We start from the raw sequence: 18,073 nt of genomic DNA, 5'->3' as shown, positions 1-18,073 counted from the left end.
TTTATCCCTCTTTCTCTCTCCTTTCTTCAAATTTGACTTTACTATCACACAAACACACCCACAAACATTCACCCACGGACATACATCCCTGCCAGTCATCTCTGCAGCCTGGCCAGGTTGAGGAAGCACCATCGCCGTGTGTTCCAATGGGCATCCTGTACGGGCTTCAGCTTGAGCGATAGCCAGCTACTGTTTAGAACTCCTAATTTGCGGCCCAGTGCCAGCTTCCAGCCTCTTCGGAACCAGGCCATGGAAGTGGTGGGCAAACGTGTGTGAAGCTGTGTTTGTGGAAAAGGTGCACATGCGCATGCAAAACCATCCCCACTTCCCCCCATCCCCCCGCCATCGCTGCCGCCGCCGTTTCTGCCACTCCACTGAGCCAGAATGGTTTAAAATTTATCCAACAATAGGATGTTTGCGAATGTTGTCTACCCAAAGCTTTTGGGGAGGGAGGGACAATGTGCACATTAAACAAACAAAACTGCAGCACAAAAACAGACCGCTGATAAGCCTCTTCTACCGCAATAACGTTTATTGCACTTATCATCTAAGTGGCTTCTCGTTAATTTTTACCAGTTTTGGTCGCCACGATGTAAAAAAGATGCTGAGACTCTAGAAAGAGTGCAGAGAAGAGCAACAAAGATGATTAGGGGACTGGAGGCTAAAACATATGAAGAACGGTTGCAGGAACTGGATATGTCTAGTTTAATGAAAAAAAGGACTAGGGGAGACATGATAGCTGTGTTCCAATATCTCAGGGGCTGCCACAAAGAAGAGGGAGTCAAACTATTCTCCAAAGCACCTGAGGGCAGAACAAGAAGCAACAGGTGGAAACTGATCAAGGAAAGAAGCAACTTAGAACTAAGGAAAAATTTCCTGACAGTTAGAACAAATAACCAGTGGAACAACTTGCCTCCAGAAGTTGGAAATGCTCCAACACTGGACATTTTTAAGAAAATGTTGGATAACCATCTGACTGAGATGGTGTAGTGTTTCCTGCCTGGGCAGGGGGTTGGACTAGAAGACCTCCAAGGTCCCTTCCAACTCTGTTGTTATATATTATATAATTTTAAAAAGTCATCTTTCGATTTGCATAGGAAACTGGGCTACGGCAAAGCCATCGATAAGCATCGTCTTTGCTTTCCGGTGGTACCCAAGTTGATTTCCCAGGAGTCTTAGAAGTGAAAAGGGTTTAGTCCAGGGGTCTGCAACCTTAAAGCACTCAAAGAGCCATTTGCACCCGTTTCCCACAGAAAGGAAAACACCGGGAGCCACAAAACCTGGGTGGGCGTGGCCAACTTGACGTCACTCACTTCCACCAGTCACATGACACCCCCCTAGCCACGCCTACCCATTAGGGCAGAGAACCAGTTGTTAAAAAACACCAGGAACTACAAAACCCCTTTGACATCTGTCTCTCCCCTCTCCCTCCCTCCCTCCCTCTCTCTCTCCCCCTCTCTCTGTATCTCTCTGTCTCTGCCCTGACCGCTTCTCCATCCCCTGCCGTCGCCCTTACCTTCTCAGGCCAGGCAAGGAGTGACTGGGAGGGGAGGGCAAGGGGCGGGGGCAGCCAGTGGTGGGATCACCTGACAGGGAGCCACAGCAGAGGGCCCAAAGAGCCACATGTGGCTCCAGAGCCGCAGGTTGCCGACACCCGGTTTAGGTGATGTCACCCTAATCTTTTGTTTGAAAACTGTCCTCACCCCTAATTTAGGATACAAAACAAGAAGCAATGGACAGAAACTGACCAAGGAAACTGACCAACCTAGAAATAAGGAGAAGTTTCCTGAGAGTGAGGACAGTCAACCAAGAGAATGATTTGTCTCCAGAAGTTGTGGGTGCTCCATTCCTGGCGGTTGTTAAGAAGAGACTGGACAGCCAGTTGTCTGAAATGAGATAGGGCAGGGGTCCGCAAACTTGGCTCTTTTAAGACTTGTGGACTTCAACTCCCAGAGTTCCTCAGCCAGCTTTGCTGGGAGTTGAAGTCCACAAGTCTTAAAAGAGCCAAGTTTGCAGACCCCTGGGATAGGGTCTCCTGCTTGAGCAGGGGGCTGGGCTAGAAGACATAGACTAGAGGTTTAGATTAGAGCAATGGGTAGAAGGACTAGAAGGATTAGAAGGACTAGAAGCAAGTGGGTGGAAACTAATCAAGGAGAGAAGCAACCTAGAACTAAGGAGAAATTTCCTGGCAGTTAGAACAATTAACCAGTGGAACAACTTGCCTTCAGAAGTTGGAAATGCTCCAACACTGGACATATTTAAGAAGAGATTAGATAACCATTTGTCTGAAGTGGTGTAGGGTTTCCTGCCTAAGCAGGGGGTTGGACTAGAAGACCTCCAAGGTCCCTTCCAACTCTTGTTTCTTTTGTGGAGCTAGGTTGGGAGCATTGAATCAAGGAGGTCCTTCAACAAAACGCTTTTGAATAAATGGTTACCTTTGGATTGCATAAACCTCCTGCAGGCTTATTTCAGATATAAATATTTTGAGCACATCATTCAAAGGCAAGAGTCATCGGAGGCTTAGGCAAGTCACTCGCTATCAAGAATGACAGCCAAAGATGACTAGTTGGTTAGAGATTATTTGTGATGACACTAGCAGGAGCATTTTTTTTTTAAAGGCATTCTTGGCAGGGTTTCCTAATTAACTGACATCTGTTGGGTAATGAAGAGATGGAAGCAACTGAGAGACATGGATATGAAGAGAAGCTCTTTTGGAGCGGTCCTCAGCTCCTCCATCGTCTCGTGAGCTTCCCTGCCCTTTTCAGAAATGTCCCAGAAAGTTGGGCTCCATTTTTAGGGGGCAAATAAGGGAAGAGGGGAAAAGGGAAAAGAGAAAAAGGGACATGGTGGCTCAGTGGCTAAGACGCTGAGCTTGTCGATCGAAAGGTCGGCAGTTCAGGGGTTCGAATTCCTAGTGCCGCGTAACGGGGTGAGCTCCCGTGACTTGTCCCAGCTTCTGCCAACCTAGCAGTTCGAAAGCACATAAAAAATGCAAGTAAGAAAAATAGGGACCACCTTTGGTGGGAAGGTAACAGCGTTCCGTGCACCTTTGGCGTTGAGTCATGCTGGCCACATGACCACGGAGACGTCTGCGGACAGCGCTGGCTCTTCGGCTTTGAAACGGAGATGAGCACCGCCCCCTAGAGTCGAGAATGACTAGCACATGTGTGCCAGGGGAACCTTTACCTTAAGGGAAGTGGATGCAATAATTTGGAGAATTGTTCTCCAAAGCATCTCTGGACAGGCTATCAGCCAACTCCTACCGCCTAGCTTTTTACTCTAAAGAGCCATCAGGGACCTTGGAAAGAGAAATCAAAAACGATTTGAAATGGTTGGATCCTACTCATTGCAAAATATATTTCCTCTGCAGTTTTAATTCCAACCCTTCCCTTCTGTTTATTTGGTGTAATACAAGGGTATCTAGTCTTGGCCTCTTTAAGATTTGTGGGCTTTGTTCTACAGATGGCATTTTATTCGTATACTGCACGAATCAAGAAGAGGGCCGTGAAAATATTTGCAGATCCCTCGCATCCTGGACATAAACTGTTTCAACTCCTACCCTCAAAACGACGCTATAGAGCACTGCACACCAGAACAACTAGACACAAGAACAGTTTTTTCCCGAAGGCCATCACTCTGCTAAACAAATAATTCCCTCAACACTGTCAGACTATTTACTGAATCTGCACTACTATTAATCGTTTCATAGTTCCCATCATCAATCTCTTTCCACTTATGACTGTATGACTATAACTTGTTGCTGGCAATCCTTATGATTTATATTGATATATTGATCATCAATTGTGTTGTAAATGTTGTACCTTGATGAATGTATCTTTTCTTTTATGTACACTGAGAGCATATGCACCAAGACAAATTCCTTGTGTGTCCAATCACACTTGGCCAATAAAATTCAATTCTATTCTATTCTATTCTATTCTATTCTATTCTATTCTATTCTATTCTATTCTATTCTATTCTATTCTTATAATATAATAATATAACAACAGAGTTGGAAGGAACCTTGGAGGCCTTCTAGTCCAACCCTCTGCCCAGGCAGGAAACCCTACACCATCTCAGACAGACGGTTATCCAACATTTTCTTAAAAACTTCCAGTGTTGGAGCATTCACAACCTGGAGGCAAGTCGTTCCACTGATTAATTGTTCTAACTGTTAAGAAATTTCTCCTTAGTTCCAGGTTGCTTCTCTCCTTGATCAGTTTCCACCCATTGCTTCTTGTCCTGCCCTCAGGTGCTTTGGAGAACAGCCCGACTCCCTCTTCTTTGTGGCAGCCCCTGAGATATTGGAACACTGCTATCATGTCTCCCCTAGTTCTTCTTTTCATTAAACTAGACATACTGAGTTCCTGCAACCATTCTTCATATTTTATACCAATATGGCTTGCTAAAAGGTTTCCTAATAATTTTTCAGACTGTTGGAAATGCAAAAAAGTTCCTGGAACATATTATCACCTCTGGAGGACATGTCCTAAGGTGAAAAAATATTGGTCCAGAATTAGAAATTGGATAGAAGAGATAAGTGGCCATAATGTGGACTTGAAACCAGAGACATTTTTACTAGGGATAATAAGAAGAATCTACAGTAAAGAAATTCAATATTTGATTTTACACATAATTACAGCTGCAAGGATTGTCTAGGCACAGTTCTGGAAAAATGAAAAGGTAGCAACAGAGGAAGAAATAATCAAGAAAATTCTGGACTGTGCGGAGATGGATAAATTAACGAAAGAAATAAAAGGAAGAGAGAGAATATTATCAAGTATGGACCAAGTGCTACGATTGGTTAGAGAATAGGAAAAGTAAATATGAATAAATGATGGAGAAGAGAAAGTGACAAATGTATAAAATATTGTAAATGAATAAAACTAGATATAAAGGGATGATAAAGATAAAGATAATAAAGGAGAGGAAAAATGGGGAATATATAAAGTAGAAAGTATGTGGAACAAAACTGACATGTACAAAATTCAGCCCTGCAGTCTAAAAGAAGAGCAGGTAGAGGGGAGGAGAGAGGTTGGCTTAGTTTAAGCTGAGTGCAGTCTGAAAATTTGGCAACTGCAGTTTGCAAAGCATGAATTATGGTTTAGTAATGTGCCTCCAACCAAGTGTAGCTCAGTCAGCAAGCCATGATTCAAAGAAGGACTTTGTCTGAGGTAGGAACCAATCCCAGCCTTTTCTAGTTCGTGCAACTAACACTTAAGCAGTAATAAAGCTTGTTTTGATCTTGGCTTAACAGTTGAGAACCCAGACACTGCTTTGCAAACCATGGATCAACTAGGGAGGTGCCTAAATGGGGCCTGTGTCAACAAACCATGCTTCAGACTCGTTTATTTCAAGACGTTAAACCTGGCCAATGAATTTGCAGAACTGAACTGCTGTTGAACTAAAAGTGTTTTTCCGATGATTGAGACCAGGGGTCTCAATCATCATTTTCCGATGATTGAGACCAGGGGTCTCCAACCTTGGTCCCTTTAAGACTTGTGGACTTCAACTCCCAGAGTCCCTCAGCCAGCAAAGCTGGCTGAGGAACTCTGGGAGTTGAAGTCCACAAGTCTTAAAGGGACCAAGGTTGGAGACATCAAACTGCTATTGTCTCCTTCCAGAAGCAAAATGCCTTCTGTCACTAACTCTTACTAGCTACTGGTTGCTTTCTGGGTCTTCACATCTTCTTTCTCTTACCTCCAAATGAAGAAAAGTTTGAATAAAGCTGGGTTGAAATACTGCAGTGAGATTCCAATTCAAAACACATTTCTGTAAACCATGGTTTGCTAACGCCCCCGTTTCAGAGCGGCTAAGAAAAGCTAAAGACCTTCCAACCATGCGATGGCTGAAGACAAAAGTGAAGAACCCCAACAGAAAACACGCCATCCATGACCCCAGATACTTACCCTCCAGGGCCACCTGAAACTGGACATCATGTTCCCTTCCTCGCACACACTTTCTGCTCGCACACTTACACAAGCAAAGTCTCAACTGACCCTTTAGGCTAAGCCAGGGCAGGCTTTTATCTGCAGGTGCTGGCTGTGGAAGATGGGAGGAGTCACTTTCTGGGCTCTGGAGATTAGAGAAGATCAGCAGTTCCAATTTACGGAACGTAACTGGTGGCTCAAAGGTTGACAGCAACAGCCTTCCCTAAATTGGAACGTCCATTTCTTCTCCAAACATATCCATCCTTCTCCTGCAAACATGGGTTAGAATTAATTGTGGGTGTGGGTGAGGGTGAAGGAGTGAACCAAGCCTGTTTTGTTGTTTTATGGCTGAGTTTATCGTGTAAGCAAAGAAAAGGGTCAATTCAGCTTTAAAATGTTGTGTGGAAGCAGACTGAGTCTTCAACCTTGACAACTTTTAAGATGTGTGGACTTCAACTCCCAGAATTCCCCAGCCAGCTTTCTGGGGTTTGATGTCTATACATCTTAAAAGTTGTTGAAATAGAGAGAAGCTCTATCTATCTATCTATCTTATATTATACATAAAAAAATAGTAATGTATATATTACTATTATACTATTATAATACTATTACTATTATATATTACAGATGTAGAGTGTAACTATGATTGCATATATTACACAATATAGTATTATAACATCTTAAAAGTTATTGAGATAGAGAGCTCTATCTATCCACCCATTCATCATCTATCTATCTCTTCTATCTACCTACCTACCTATATCTATCTATCTATCTATCTATCTATCTATCTATCTATCTATCTATCTATCTATCTTATGATACATAAAAATAGTAATGTATATATTACAAATTACTATTGCTATTATACTATTATAATACTATTACTATTATATATTACAGATGAAGAGTGTAACTATGCATTGCATATATTACACAATATAGTACTATAACTTCTTAAAAGTTGTTGAGATAGAGAAGCTCTATTCATCCATCCATCCATCATCTATCTATCTCTTCTATCTATCTATCTCTTCTATCTATCTATCTATCTATCTCTTCTGTTTATCCTTCTGTCTATCTGTCTATCTATCTCTTCTGTTTATCCTTCTGTCTATCTGTCTATCTATCTATCTATCTTATACACAAAAATATGTTATGTATATTAGACAATTATTGCTATTACTATGATACTAGTACAATACTATTACTATTATATATTACAGATGTAGAGTGTGACTGTGCATTGCATATATTAAACACTATAGCACTATAACAGAATTTCTCTTTGTGAAGACATTTCTTCCTTCCATTCACACTGAAGAAAGGAATTCCTGGGCAAAACTGGGACTCCACCTCCTTCCAAAGCCTTTGTATAATTCAGGGCTACTACATTCCACAGCCACCAGTCAGAGTAGAGTAGCTGCTGTTATCTACAGAGGCAGAATCCTAATTCCTGGTCACGCCAGGGTGTGTCAGATTCCTAGACATTTCTTTTAAAAAAAACAAAAAACAGCCCACATCATAAAGAAATAACTCTTTTAAAGCTTGTTTTTTTTAAAAGAAAAAACCTGGGCAGTAATTTCTGTCGTAACAGAAAACTCTTATCATAAACACTTGTCCCAACGGAGACTATAACATACAAAGAACGGTTGCAGGAACAGAGTATGGCTAGTCTAGAGAAAAGAAAGCTTAGGGGTGACATGATAGCAGTGTTCCAGTATTTGATGGGCTGCTACAAAAAAGAGGGGGTCGGCTTATTTTTCAAAGCAACCAGAAGGCAAGACAAGAAACAACGGATGGAAACTAATCCAGGAGAGAAGCAACCTGGAATTAAAGAGAAACTTCCTAACAGTGAGGACAATTAACCAGTGGAACAGCTTGCCACCAGAAGTTCTAGGTGCTCCATCACTGGAGATTTTTAAGAAGAGACTGGACAGGGTTTTATTTTTGGGGAAACACAGGTAGGTATAATATCAGAAAAACTAGACAAGAAAAGTATGTGTTTAAATAATGGTTGAAATAGGAGTAGAAATACAAGAACAAATAGGAGGAAACAAAAATTGCTGAAAAGAAATTGTGTAAATAAAATAAATAAAATAAATAATATTAGAAATATATGTATAAAAGGTACATTAGGATAAGGGAGAAAAAAATGCATAAGTATTGGTTACCGACGGGAAACTGTTGAAAAGAAAAAAGTGTCAAAATTTCTTTTTGCTTTTTAAAAATGTTTAATAAAAATATTTTTTTTAAAAAAAAAGAGAATGTAATCAGTATTCTTAAGCGAATTAAATACCCAGACAACACGATGTTTATTAAGCACGAATGAATGTAATTAAGAAATAAAGTTTATAATTTAAAAAAGTAATAATCCTGGCTAGGCCAAGTACAAAGTCATCCAGGAATGTTACTTTTTTTAAAAAAAAAATAACCAGACTTCTTCCCATCCTAATGCTACACCATGATGCTCCTATCTCAGCTTGGATGACATGAAAACCCAGTTGCAGTAACAGTAACTATAACATGATAACATTTGTGTTAGATATAATTGTAATAGTATAACCAAATAGTTTAAACTGGGTTTTCTTATATCCTGGCCTATTTACATTTTGTAGATTATCAGATTTACAGTTGAAAGCCTTCTCTATTTTAATACAGACATTCATAGTCTTTTGTCCTCTCATTCCTACCCATTTTCTCTAGCCATTCATAAAAACTGTTCCATATCCGGTAATATTCTGAGTCTTCTTTAGTTTTAAAAGTTAATCTATCCATTTCAGCACATTCTAAAATTTCCCGAATCGCTTTTCATTTTTCCAGTATTTAGCAAATATAATCCTTGCCGCTGTCAGTATATGTAAAACTAAATATGTGGTCCAGGGGTGAAATCCAGCAGGTTCCGACGGGTTCTGCAGAACTGGTAGCGGAAATTTTGAGCAGTTCGGAGAACCGGTAGCGGAAATTTTGAGCAGTTCGGAGAACTGGTAGTGGAAATTTTGAGCAGTTTGGAGAACCAGCAAATATCACCTCTGGCTGGCCCCAGAGTGGGAAGGGAATGGAGATTTTGCAGTATCCTTCCCCTGCCATGCCCACCAAGCCACGCCCATCAAGCCACACCACGCCCACCAAGCCACACCCACAGAACCGGTAGTTTTAAAGAATTGAATTTCACCACTGATATGGTCCCTTTATCGTAACCCTCTGATATAATATAATTCTTTTTTTTAGTTTGGTCTTTCTTTGTGTAACTGACATAACCTGCATTCATACACTGTATCCAAAATGCATATATAGAAGCACGAAGCTGAAGCCTGAAGATGACGAATGAGACTTCGTCGAAACGTCGCCAAGACACTTCCAATTTTACACGGGAGAAAACCCAAACAACCAAAGACCTATATATATATATATATATATATGTCATTTGGTTGACATATTGTCTTTAAAAAGATCAGAACTATCGCCAAAACTGAACACTTTAACAACAGAATAATCAGAGAAGCCATTGAGATAGAAAAACGCCCACACAGCATGAACAAACGAGATGACACCTCCCGCCTACCAGCCATTTGGAAACCCGCCCTTATTGACAAACGAGTCCCTAACACGAAGAATGACACCAGACCCACACTCACGAGATCCACACAGGATGTCACCTCTGCACATCCACCCAGAAAGCAGACCCAAACCCACACTGATCATGAAGCACGACCAAGGACCAGAAGCCAGACTGCAGCTGCAACATTAGCCATTTCAAACCCCTCCAATCCATACATGCAGCAGACTGACACCCACTATGAAGATGTAGCACGACCACAAAGCCAAACAACAGCTATGCAGCTCACCAGCTCAAATCCCCCTGCAACACAGACTAAACTGAGCACAACCAAGCCCCCACCCAAACAGGACACACCCCCAGCCAATCAGAGCACAAAAAAACCCCATCCAATCAGAGCACAGCCAAGCTCCCACCCAATCAGTTCAAACCCCCACTAGCAGTTAAAAGGAAGAAACAGCTGCGATCACACATTGCTCCCAGAAGCACGAAGCTGAAGCCTGAAGATGACGAATGAGACTTCGTCGAAACGTCCCCAAGACACTTCCAATTTTACGCGGGAGAAAACCCGAATAACCAAAGACCTACATACAAACACCCGCGAAAACCTCAGAAAACAAATATATATATATATATATTTATATATATATATTTATATATATACATATATAAAAATAAAGAAAACCCAGCTGATGCGGCATTAGACATATGTATGGTACATTTTGTCCCACAGCATCTTACGAAGGCCTCAAGAAAACGCACTCTGGTCTTGCAAGTCCTTCTCAGGCCACCCATTCCTTTCCGTGGGTCCCTACGGTATGTAGCGAAACCTGGAAGGATTCATTTTTCATGAGAACGAGAAGATCCATTTAAATGAAAGCATGCTTGGTGACCTGGATGCACCCCTAAATATAGATTTATAACATCACTCCGGCCGTATTTCTCCTTGCTGCTAAACAGCTACAAAATTTAATATGGAACGCCAGAAGGTTCTATTGCCGCAGCAGACCAGGGGCATGGAAAAACCACCGGATTGAAGGTTTTAAAAAATTGAAATAGAACAGAATAACAGAAGGGACCTTGGAGGTCTTCTAGTCCAACCCGCTGCTCGGGTAGGAAGAGAACAGACTGGACAGCCATTTGTCTAAAATGGTATAGGGCAGTGATGGCTAACCTTTTCAGGACCAAGTGCCCAAAGTGCGCCCGAACCCACAAAATGTAATGCGTGCGCCGCCCCCTGCATGTGTCCCATCCCTCTGCGCATGCATGTATGCCGCCCCCCCCGCATGCCACCCTGTCCCTGCGCATGCCCGACAGAGACCTGAAGACCAGCTGACCGGCAAGAGGCACGCGCACTTGTACAGCACATCTGAACTGGGGCAATGGCTCACGTGCCATCAGAGAGGGAGCTGTGTGCCATCTCTGGCACATGTGCTTTAGGTTCGCCATCCTGGGTATAATGTCTCCTGCTTGAGCAGCGGATTGGCCTAGAAATCCTCCCAAGGTCACTTCCAACTCTGGTATTCTATAATCTGTATTTCTCTGTCTGTCTCTCTGTCTGTCTATCTCTGTCTGTCTCTCTGTCTATCTATCTATCTATCTATCTATCTATCTATCTATCTATCTATCTATCTATCTATCTATCTATCTATCTATCTATCTATCTATCTATCTATCTATCTATCTATCTATCTATCTATCCAGTGGTGGGATTCAGCCAGTTCACACCTATTCGGGAGAACCGGTTGTTAAATTTCTAAGCAGTTCAGAGAACCGGTTATTGGGAAGAAATCTTATTTTGTTTTTTTTCACTTTACAGGGCTAATCCTGTAAGGAAGGAAACGTTCTGGTGGTGTTTCTAGCCTCATCTTTATTGCCCTGCTTGCAGAAACTGCCTCCCTGGTTTAACCCTTATTACATTGTAACAGCTAAGGCGAAGCGCCCATCGGCGTGAGTGACATTGAGTTGGCCACGCCCACAGGGTCACATGACCACAAAGCCACACCTACCCAGCTGGTCATTAGGGCAGAGAACCAGTTGTTAAATTATTTGAATCCCACCACTGTATCTATCTATCTATCTGTCTGTCTGTCTGTCTGTCTATCACCTATCTCATCTCGAAGCGACTCTGAGTGGCTTACAGCATTAAATTATATCTTTCTGCCACCCCCAGAAAACTGAGGTCTCAGTCTGCTTGCAATACCAGAACGCTGTATGCTTTTCCCCCTTTTATTTTTAAACCTCGAACTCCGATCCTCTGCTGTCTCTCCTCCGAGCCCAGTGCCGAGAAACAATTCGCATCCTCCATGAATCGCTAATTGTTTTTATTTGCTGCTGGGGGATGGCAGAGGGCCCAACCCAGGGAGCTGGTTTCGCCTTGTGCTGTCAATTACATTCTCCCTTGAATCACAGCCCTTGCTTGCTTTCACCCTTCGATTGGCTCGGTGCCATCTCCATCTTTCTTGCTTATCAGAACCGGAGAAAAGAGCAAAATCTCCTTCAATCATCCTGAGTTACTCAGCCATTCTCTTTTTGGAGAGAGAGCCAGTCCAGCAGTCCAGGGCAGATGACAGACTGCTATTTGGGAGGGAGGGAGGGAGAGAGAGAGAGAGAGATGGAGACGGAGACACACACACAGCTAGAGAGAGAGACAGCGAGAGAGAGAAAGAGAGAGAGGAGGAGTGGGGGAGAGGGAGAGAGACAGAAAGAGACAGAGGGAAAGAGAAAGAGAGAGAGAGATTGAGACAGAGAGACAGAGAGACACAAACACATAGAAAGAGAGACAGAGACAGAGACACAGAGAGAGAGAGAGGCAGACAGAGATACACAGAGACAGAAATACAGAGATACACACACAGAGAGAGAGAGATGGAGACGGAGACACACACACACAGCTAGAGAGAGAGAGAGAGAGAGAGAGAGAGGAGGAGTGGGGGAGAGGGAGAGAGACAGAAAGAGACAGAGGGAAAGAGAAAGAGAGAGAGAGATTGAGACAGAGACACAGAGAGACAGAGAGACACAAACACATAGAAAGAGAGACAGAGACAGAGACACAGAGAGAGAGAGAGGCAGACAGAGATACACAGAGACAGAGATACAGAGATACAGAGAGAGAGAGAGAGAGAGATGGAGACGGAGACACACACACAGCTAGAGAGAGAGAGAGAGAGAGATGGAGATGGAGACGGAGACACACACAGCTAGAAAGAGAGAGGGAAAGAGAAAGAGAGAGAGAGATTGAGACAGAGACACAGAGAGACAGAGAGACACAAACACATGAAAGAGAGACAGAGACAGAGACAAAGAGAGAGAGAGGGGCAGACAGAGATACACAGAGACAGAGATACAGAGATACACAGAGAGAGATGGAGATGGAAACACACACACACAGCTAGAAAGAGAGACAGCGAGAGAGAGAAAGAGAGAGAGGAGGATTGGGGGAGAGGGAGAGAGACAGAAAGAGACAGAGGGAAAGAGAAAGAGAGAGATTGAGACAGAGAGACAGAGAGACACAAACACATAGAAAGAGAGACAGAGACAGAGACACAGAGAGAGAGAGAGGCAGACAGAGATACACAGAGACAGAGATACAGAGATACACAGAGAGAGACAGAGACACAGACAGAGAGAGAGAGAGAGAGAGAGATGGGCTCTGCGCAAGTAAGTTGGCTTGTATTTCAAGGAAGCGGCTGAGGTCATCTTGGCGTATTTTGAAAATAGAACCATGCATGTCTAAATCCAAAGTCTGCCAGATCATACCAACAGGGACTCCAGTCTGCAAGGAAACAGTTAAACTCTGAGACCAGCAAGGACTCCAAAGCCGTCTCTTTCTGGGTACACACAGCCTGGACCTATGGAACCATCTGGCTTTGAAGACTTTCCTGAACTGTTGCATAATTCACACGCGTCCTGGAGCCCAGATACCTTCCACTCCCATTTACAGGTAGTCCTTGCGTTACAGCAGTTCATTTAGTGACCGTTCAAAGTTACAACAGCACTGAAAAAGGTGACTTATGACCATCCCCATGGCTAAACGTTTATAGTGATTCTCAGTCATCCAGATCAGGGGTCTCCAACCTTGGTCCCTTTTAAGACTTGTGGACTTCAACTCCCAGAGTTCCTCAGCCGGCTTTGCTGATCCAGACCTGATCCAGATCATGGTTGTCCCAAAGGTGCTTTTCAAGAGATAACTGGACTTTGTTTTTTTCTTTTGAAGACGTTTCGCTTCTCACCCAAGAAGCTTCTTCAGCTCACTCTGGAATGGTGGGAAATGGAAGGATTGATATTCCTTGCAGGCAGCTGGTCATTTGCATCCACCTTGGGGACATAGATAAACATCCAAATGCTTCAAGGACCCTCAAAAAGGATGCAGATGACCAGCTGTCTGCAAGGAATATAAAACCTTCCATTTCCCACCATCCGGTCAGATTGAAGAAGCTTCTTGGATGAGAAGCGAAACATCTACAAAAGAGAAAAAACAAGAAAGTCCAGTTTCATCCTTCCTTCCTCCCTCCCTCCCTTCTTCCCTCCCTCTCTCCCTCATTCCTCCCTCCCTCTCCATCATTCCTTTCTCCCTCCCTCATTCCTTCCTCCCTCCCTCTCTCTCTCTCCCTCTCTCCTTCATTCCTTCCTTCCTCCCTCATTCCTTCCTCCTCCCTCTCTCTCCCTCATTCCTTCCTTCCTCCCTCCTCCCTTTCCTTCATACTTCCCTCCCTCTCTCCCTCATTCCTCCCTCTCTCTCTCCCTCATTCCTTCCTCCCTCCCTCCCTCCCCCCCCCTCTTCCTCCTTCCTTTCTCCCTCCCTCCCTCCCTCTCTCCCTCATTCCTTCCTCCTGCCCTCATTCCTTCCTTCCTCCCTTCCTCTCTCCCTCATTCCTTCCTCCCTCTCTCCCTCATTCCTCCCTCTCCTTCATTCCTCCTCCCTCCTCTCTCCCTCATTCCTCCCTCCTCCCTCTGTCCCTCATTCCTTCCTTCCTTCCTCCTCCTCCTCTCTCCCTCATTCCTTCCTTCCTCCCTCATTCCTTCCCCCTCCCTCCTCCTCTCTCCCTCATTCCTTCCTCCTGCCCTCATTCCTTCCTTCCTCCTTCCTCTCTCCCTCATTCCTTCCTCCCTCTCTCCCTCATTCCTCCCTCCCTCCCTCGTTCCTTCCTTCCTCCCTCCCTCCCTCTCTCCCTCATTCCTCCCTCCCTCCCTCTGTCCCTCATTCCTTCCTTCCTTCCTCCCTCCCTCCTTCTCTCCCTCATTCCTTCCTTCCTCCCTCATTCCTTCCCCCCTCCCTCCCTCTCTCCCTCATTCCTTCCTCCCACCCTCATTCCTTCCTCCCTCCCTCCCTCCCTCTCCTTCATTCTTCCCTCCCTCTCTCCCTCATTCCTCCCTCCCTCTCTCCCTCATTCCTTCCTTCCTCCCTCCCTCCCTCTCTCCCTCATTCCTTCCTCCCTCCCTCATTCCTTCCTTCCTCCCTCCCTCCCTCCCTCTCTCCCTCATTCCTTCCTTCCTCCCTCCCTCCCACTCCTTCATTCTTCCCTCCCTCTCTTCCTCATTCCTTCCTCCCTCCCTCCCTTCCTCTCTCCCTCATTCCTTTCTCCCTCCCACATTCCTCCCTCTCTCCCTCCTTCCTTCCTTCCTCCCTCCCTCCCTCTCTTCCTCATTCCTTTCTCCCTCCCTCATTCTTTCCTTCCTCCCTCCCTCATTCCTCTCTCCCTCCCTCCCTCCCTCCCTCTTCTCTCCCTCCACCTTCTTTTCCTAAGAGTTCAGTTATCCATGTGCAGCAATAAGGGTCTTGGCATGGCCCCAGGCCTGGCAGTTAAAAGCAGAAACCTGCAGCATAAGCATTAGTTAAGAAGCAATTTGGTCTGAGAAGAAGCACAGCAACTGTTCAGATGTCACCAAAGCTGAAGCCAAGGAAAAATCAGAATAGTCTCAGAACCTGGCAAGAAACTGCCTGGAGGCAAGTCGTTCCATTGATTAATTATTCTGACTGTCGTTAAACTTCTTCTTAATTCTAGGTTGGATCCCTCTTTGATAAGTTTCCATCCATTGTTTCTTGTCTTGCCCTCTGGTGCTTTGGAAATAAGACCCCCCCTCCTCCTTGTGGCAGCCCGTCAGATATTGGAGCACTGCTACGAGGTCATCCCCAAGTCTTTCTTTTCACTAGTCTAGACCAGAGGTCAGCAACCTTAAACATTCAAAGAGCCGTTTGGACCAGTTTCCCACAGAAAAGAAAACACCGGGAGTCACAAAATCCTTTTGCCATCGAAAATGAAGGTAACACCGCATATCACATTTTGAATTCCAAAAAAAATGATGCTGGGTTGAAAGGTTACTTCCAAATAAAATACCCAATGCCTATTTGGGTCCTCCTGGGCTCCAAGATCACCGCAGATGGGGACTGCAGCCAAGAAATTAAAAGACGCTTGCTCCTGGGGAGGAAAGCTATGGCAAATCTAGACAGCCTACTAAAAAGCAGAGACATCACCCTGCCAACCAAAGTGCGTATAGTCAAAGCTATGGTTTTCTCAGTTGCAATGGATGGCTGTGAAAGTTGGACCATAAGAAAGGCTGAGTGCCAAAGAATGGAGGCCTTTGAACTCTGGTGCTGGAGAAGACTCCAGCGAGTCCCTTGGACTGCAAGGCCATCCAACCAGTCAGTCCTAGAGGAGATCAACCCTGACTGCTCTTTAGAAGGCCAGATCCTGAAGAGGAAACTCAAATACTTTGGCCATGTAATGAGAAGGAAGGATTCCCTGGAGAAGAGCCGAATGCTGGGAACGACGGGAGGGCAAAAGAAGAAGGGGACGGCAGAGAACAAGGGGGCTGGATGGAGTCACTGAAGCAGTCGGCGTGAGCTTAAATGGACTCCAGAGGATGGTAGAGGACAGGAAGACCTGCAGAAACGTTGTCCATGGGGTCGCAATGGGTTGGACACAACTTCGCAACTAACAGCAACAACGTATTTATGAAATAAAAAGCCAAACTTACAATTATCCACCTGCAGCAAACCAAAAATGCTGTTAATTAAGCATACTGGTAAACCAGTCTCGTCAGCAGTGAAAGCAAATGAATCTGCCCACGTACCATTAAACGTTCTGTTTTCTTCTGAAACTTTTCTTTTCTTGCATTTAGAATAGAATAGAATAGAATAGAATTTTTTTATTGGCCAAGTGTGATTGGACACACTTATTATCCATGGTTGGCCTATCGGGGGTCAAAAAGCTCAACAAATCACGTGCTGGCGGATGTCACACCTTGGTGATTGTGACGTATATTTTAAGCAACAGGGAGCCGCAGCCGAGGGATGAGAGCCACATGCAGCCCCAGAGCCACCGGTTGCCGACCCCTGGCCTAGACAAACCTAATACCTGCAACAGTTCTTGCCCTTGCTCTAACTCCGAAAGTAGTTTTGTTGTGTGAACCTCCCTCCCCACAACAGCTGCGGCTGATTCAGCTCAAGACATGCGACAGGCCGCTTGCAAAATTGTTTTGCAGCCGAGATGTGGGGTGGAGGGACGATGGGGTGAAGTAAGGAAGAGGGAGGGAGGGAGGAAGGGAGATTCACTTCAGAGCCGGCTCAGAGGGACTTTAAGGCAGCTGGTGGGCTATATTTGTTTCTGTTTTTTTTCTATCCAGGGCTGCATTGCCTTGCATAATAGATTTGGGTTAGGGATCCTTTGGGACCTATGGGGCTAAAACGAAGAAAGAAGGAAGGAAAAAAGAAAGCGAGGGGCCCGTCTTTATCCCGAGAACTTTCAGGGAGTCTTGGACTTTGATCTCTTAGGGGTTTTTTAAAAAAAAAATTGGGCAGGGACGCAGGCATTCATCAAGATGTGGCGTAGGTGGGTGTCAGAGTCAGCAAAACAGGGTTTTTTTTAAAAAAAAATCCACCGAAGGAAATCCAGAAGGAAAGGAAAGGAAAGGGGCATGGCTTGGTGGGTGTGGTGTTGCTTGGTGGGCGTGACTTGGTGGGCATGGCAGGGGAAGGATACTGCAAAATCTCCATTTCCACCCCACTCCAGGGGAAGGATACTGCAAAATCCCCATTCCCTCCCCACTCCTTGGAGAAGGATATTGCAACATCTCCATTCCCGCCTCACTCTGGGGCCAGCCAGAGGTGGCATTTGCCGGTTCTCTGAACTATTCAAAATTTCCGCTACCGGTCCTCCAGAACCTGCTGGATTTCACCCCTGAGTCAAACCCACCTGAAATCAAGCCCGCCCACCCACCCCTCAAGTTTAAGTGGAAAAGGAAAAGTAAGGCAAAGAAAAAGATCAAGAAGTCCAGAAAAGGATCTGAAAATGGATCAAAAAATTGGGAAATAAAAAGAAATAAAAGAGAGAAATAGGTCAAAAAAAAGGCAAATTATAAAGCAGTGGTTTCTAATCGTCTTTACAGCAGTTATTCAAATTTTATCCTCTTTAAGGTTACATCATAGCTCCTTTCTTTCCATAATCTACTCTTTCTAATTATCAAACTAGGATATTGCAAGTTCATTTTATTCCCCTATTTTCAGCAAAAGGCCCCACACAATAATAAAGGGTTTCCAATCACAGACAAATGTAGTTATTTCTCTCTATTTCCTCTAATTAAA

At 44.3% G+C, this 18,073-nt stretch overlaps 1 protein-coding gene across 7 annotated transcripts in view; it reads right to left on the bottom strand.

Moving 5' to 3' along the window:
• ANK1 (ankyrin 1) overlaps nucleotides 1-18,073 on the bottom strand; it is a 193,346-nt gene that overhangs the window by 127,778 nt on the left and 47,495 nt on the right. Inside the window, exon 1 of one of the 7 annotated variants that reach the window (XM_058194551.1) lies at nucleotides 5,910-6,017. The exons of the other annotated variants lie outside the window; for them this stretch is intronic. Coding sequence (XP_058050534.1) covers nucleotides 5,910-5,939 — 30 coding nt within the window. The 5' untranslated portion in view covers nucleotides 5,940-6,017. Of the gene's footprint in view, nucleotides 1-5,909; nucleotides 6,018-18,073 lie in introns of those variants that run through there. 7 annotated transcript variants of the gene reach the window in all.

This window comes from Ahaetulla prasina, chromosome 9, assembly GCF_028640845.1.
Source record: "Ahaetulla prasina isolate Xishuangbanna chromosome 9, ASM2864084v1, whole genome shotgun sequence".
NCBI classification, from domain to species: domain Eukaryota; kingdom Metazoa; phylum Chordata; class Lepidosauria; order Squamata; family Colubridae; genus Ahaetulla; species Ahaetulla prasina.
This window is presented reverse-complemented; position numbering and strand designations above follow the sequence as displayed.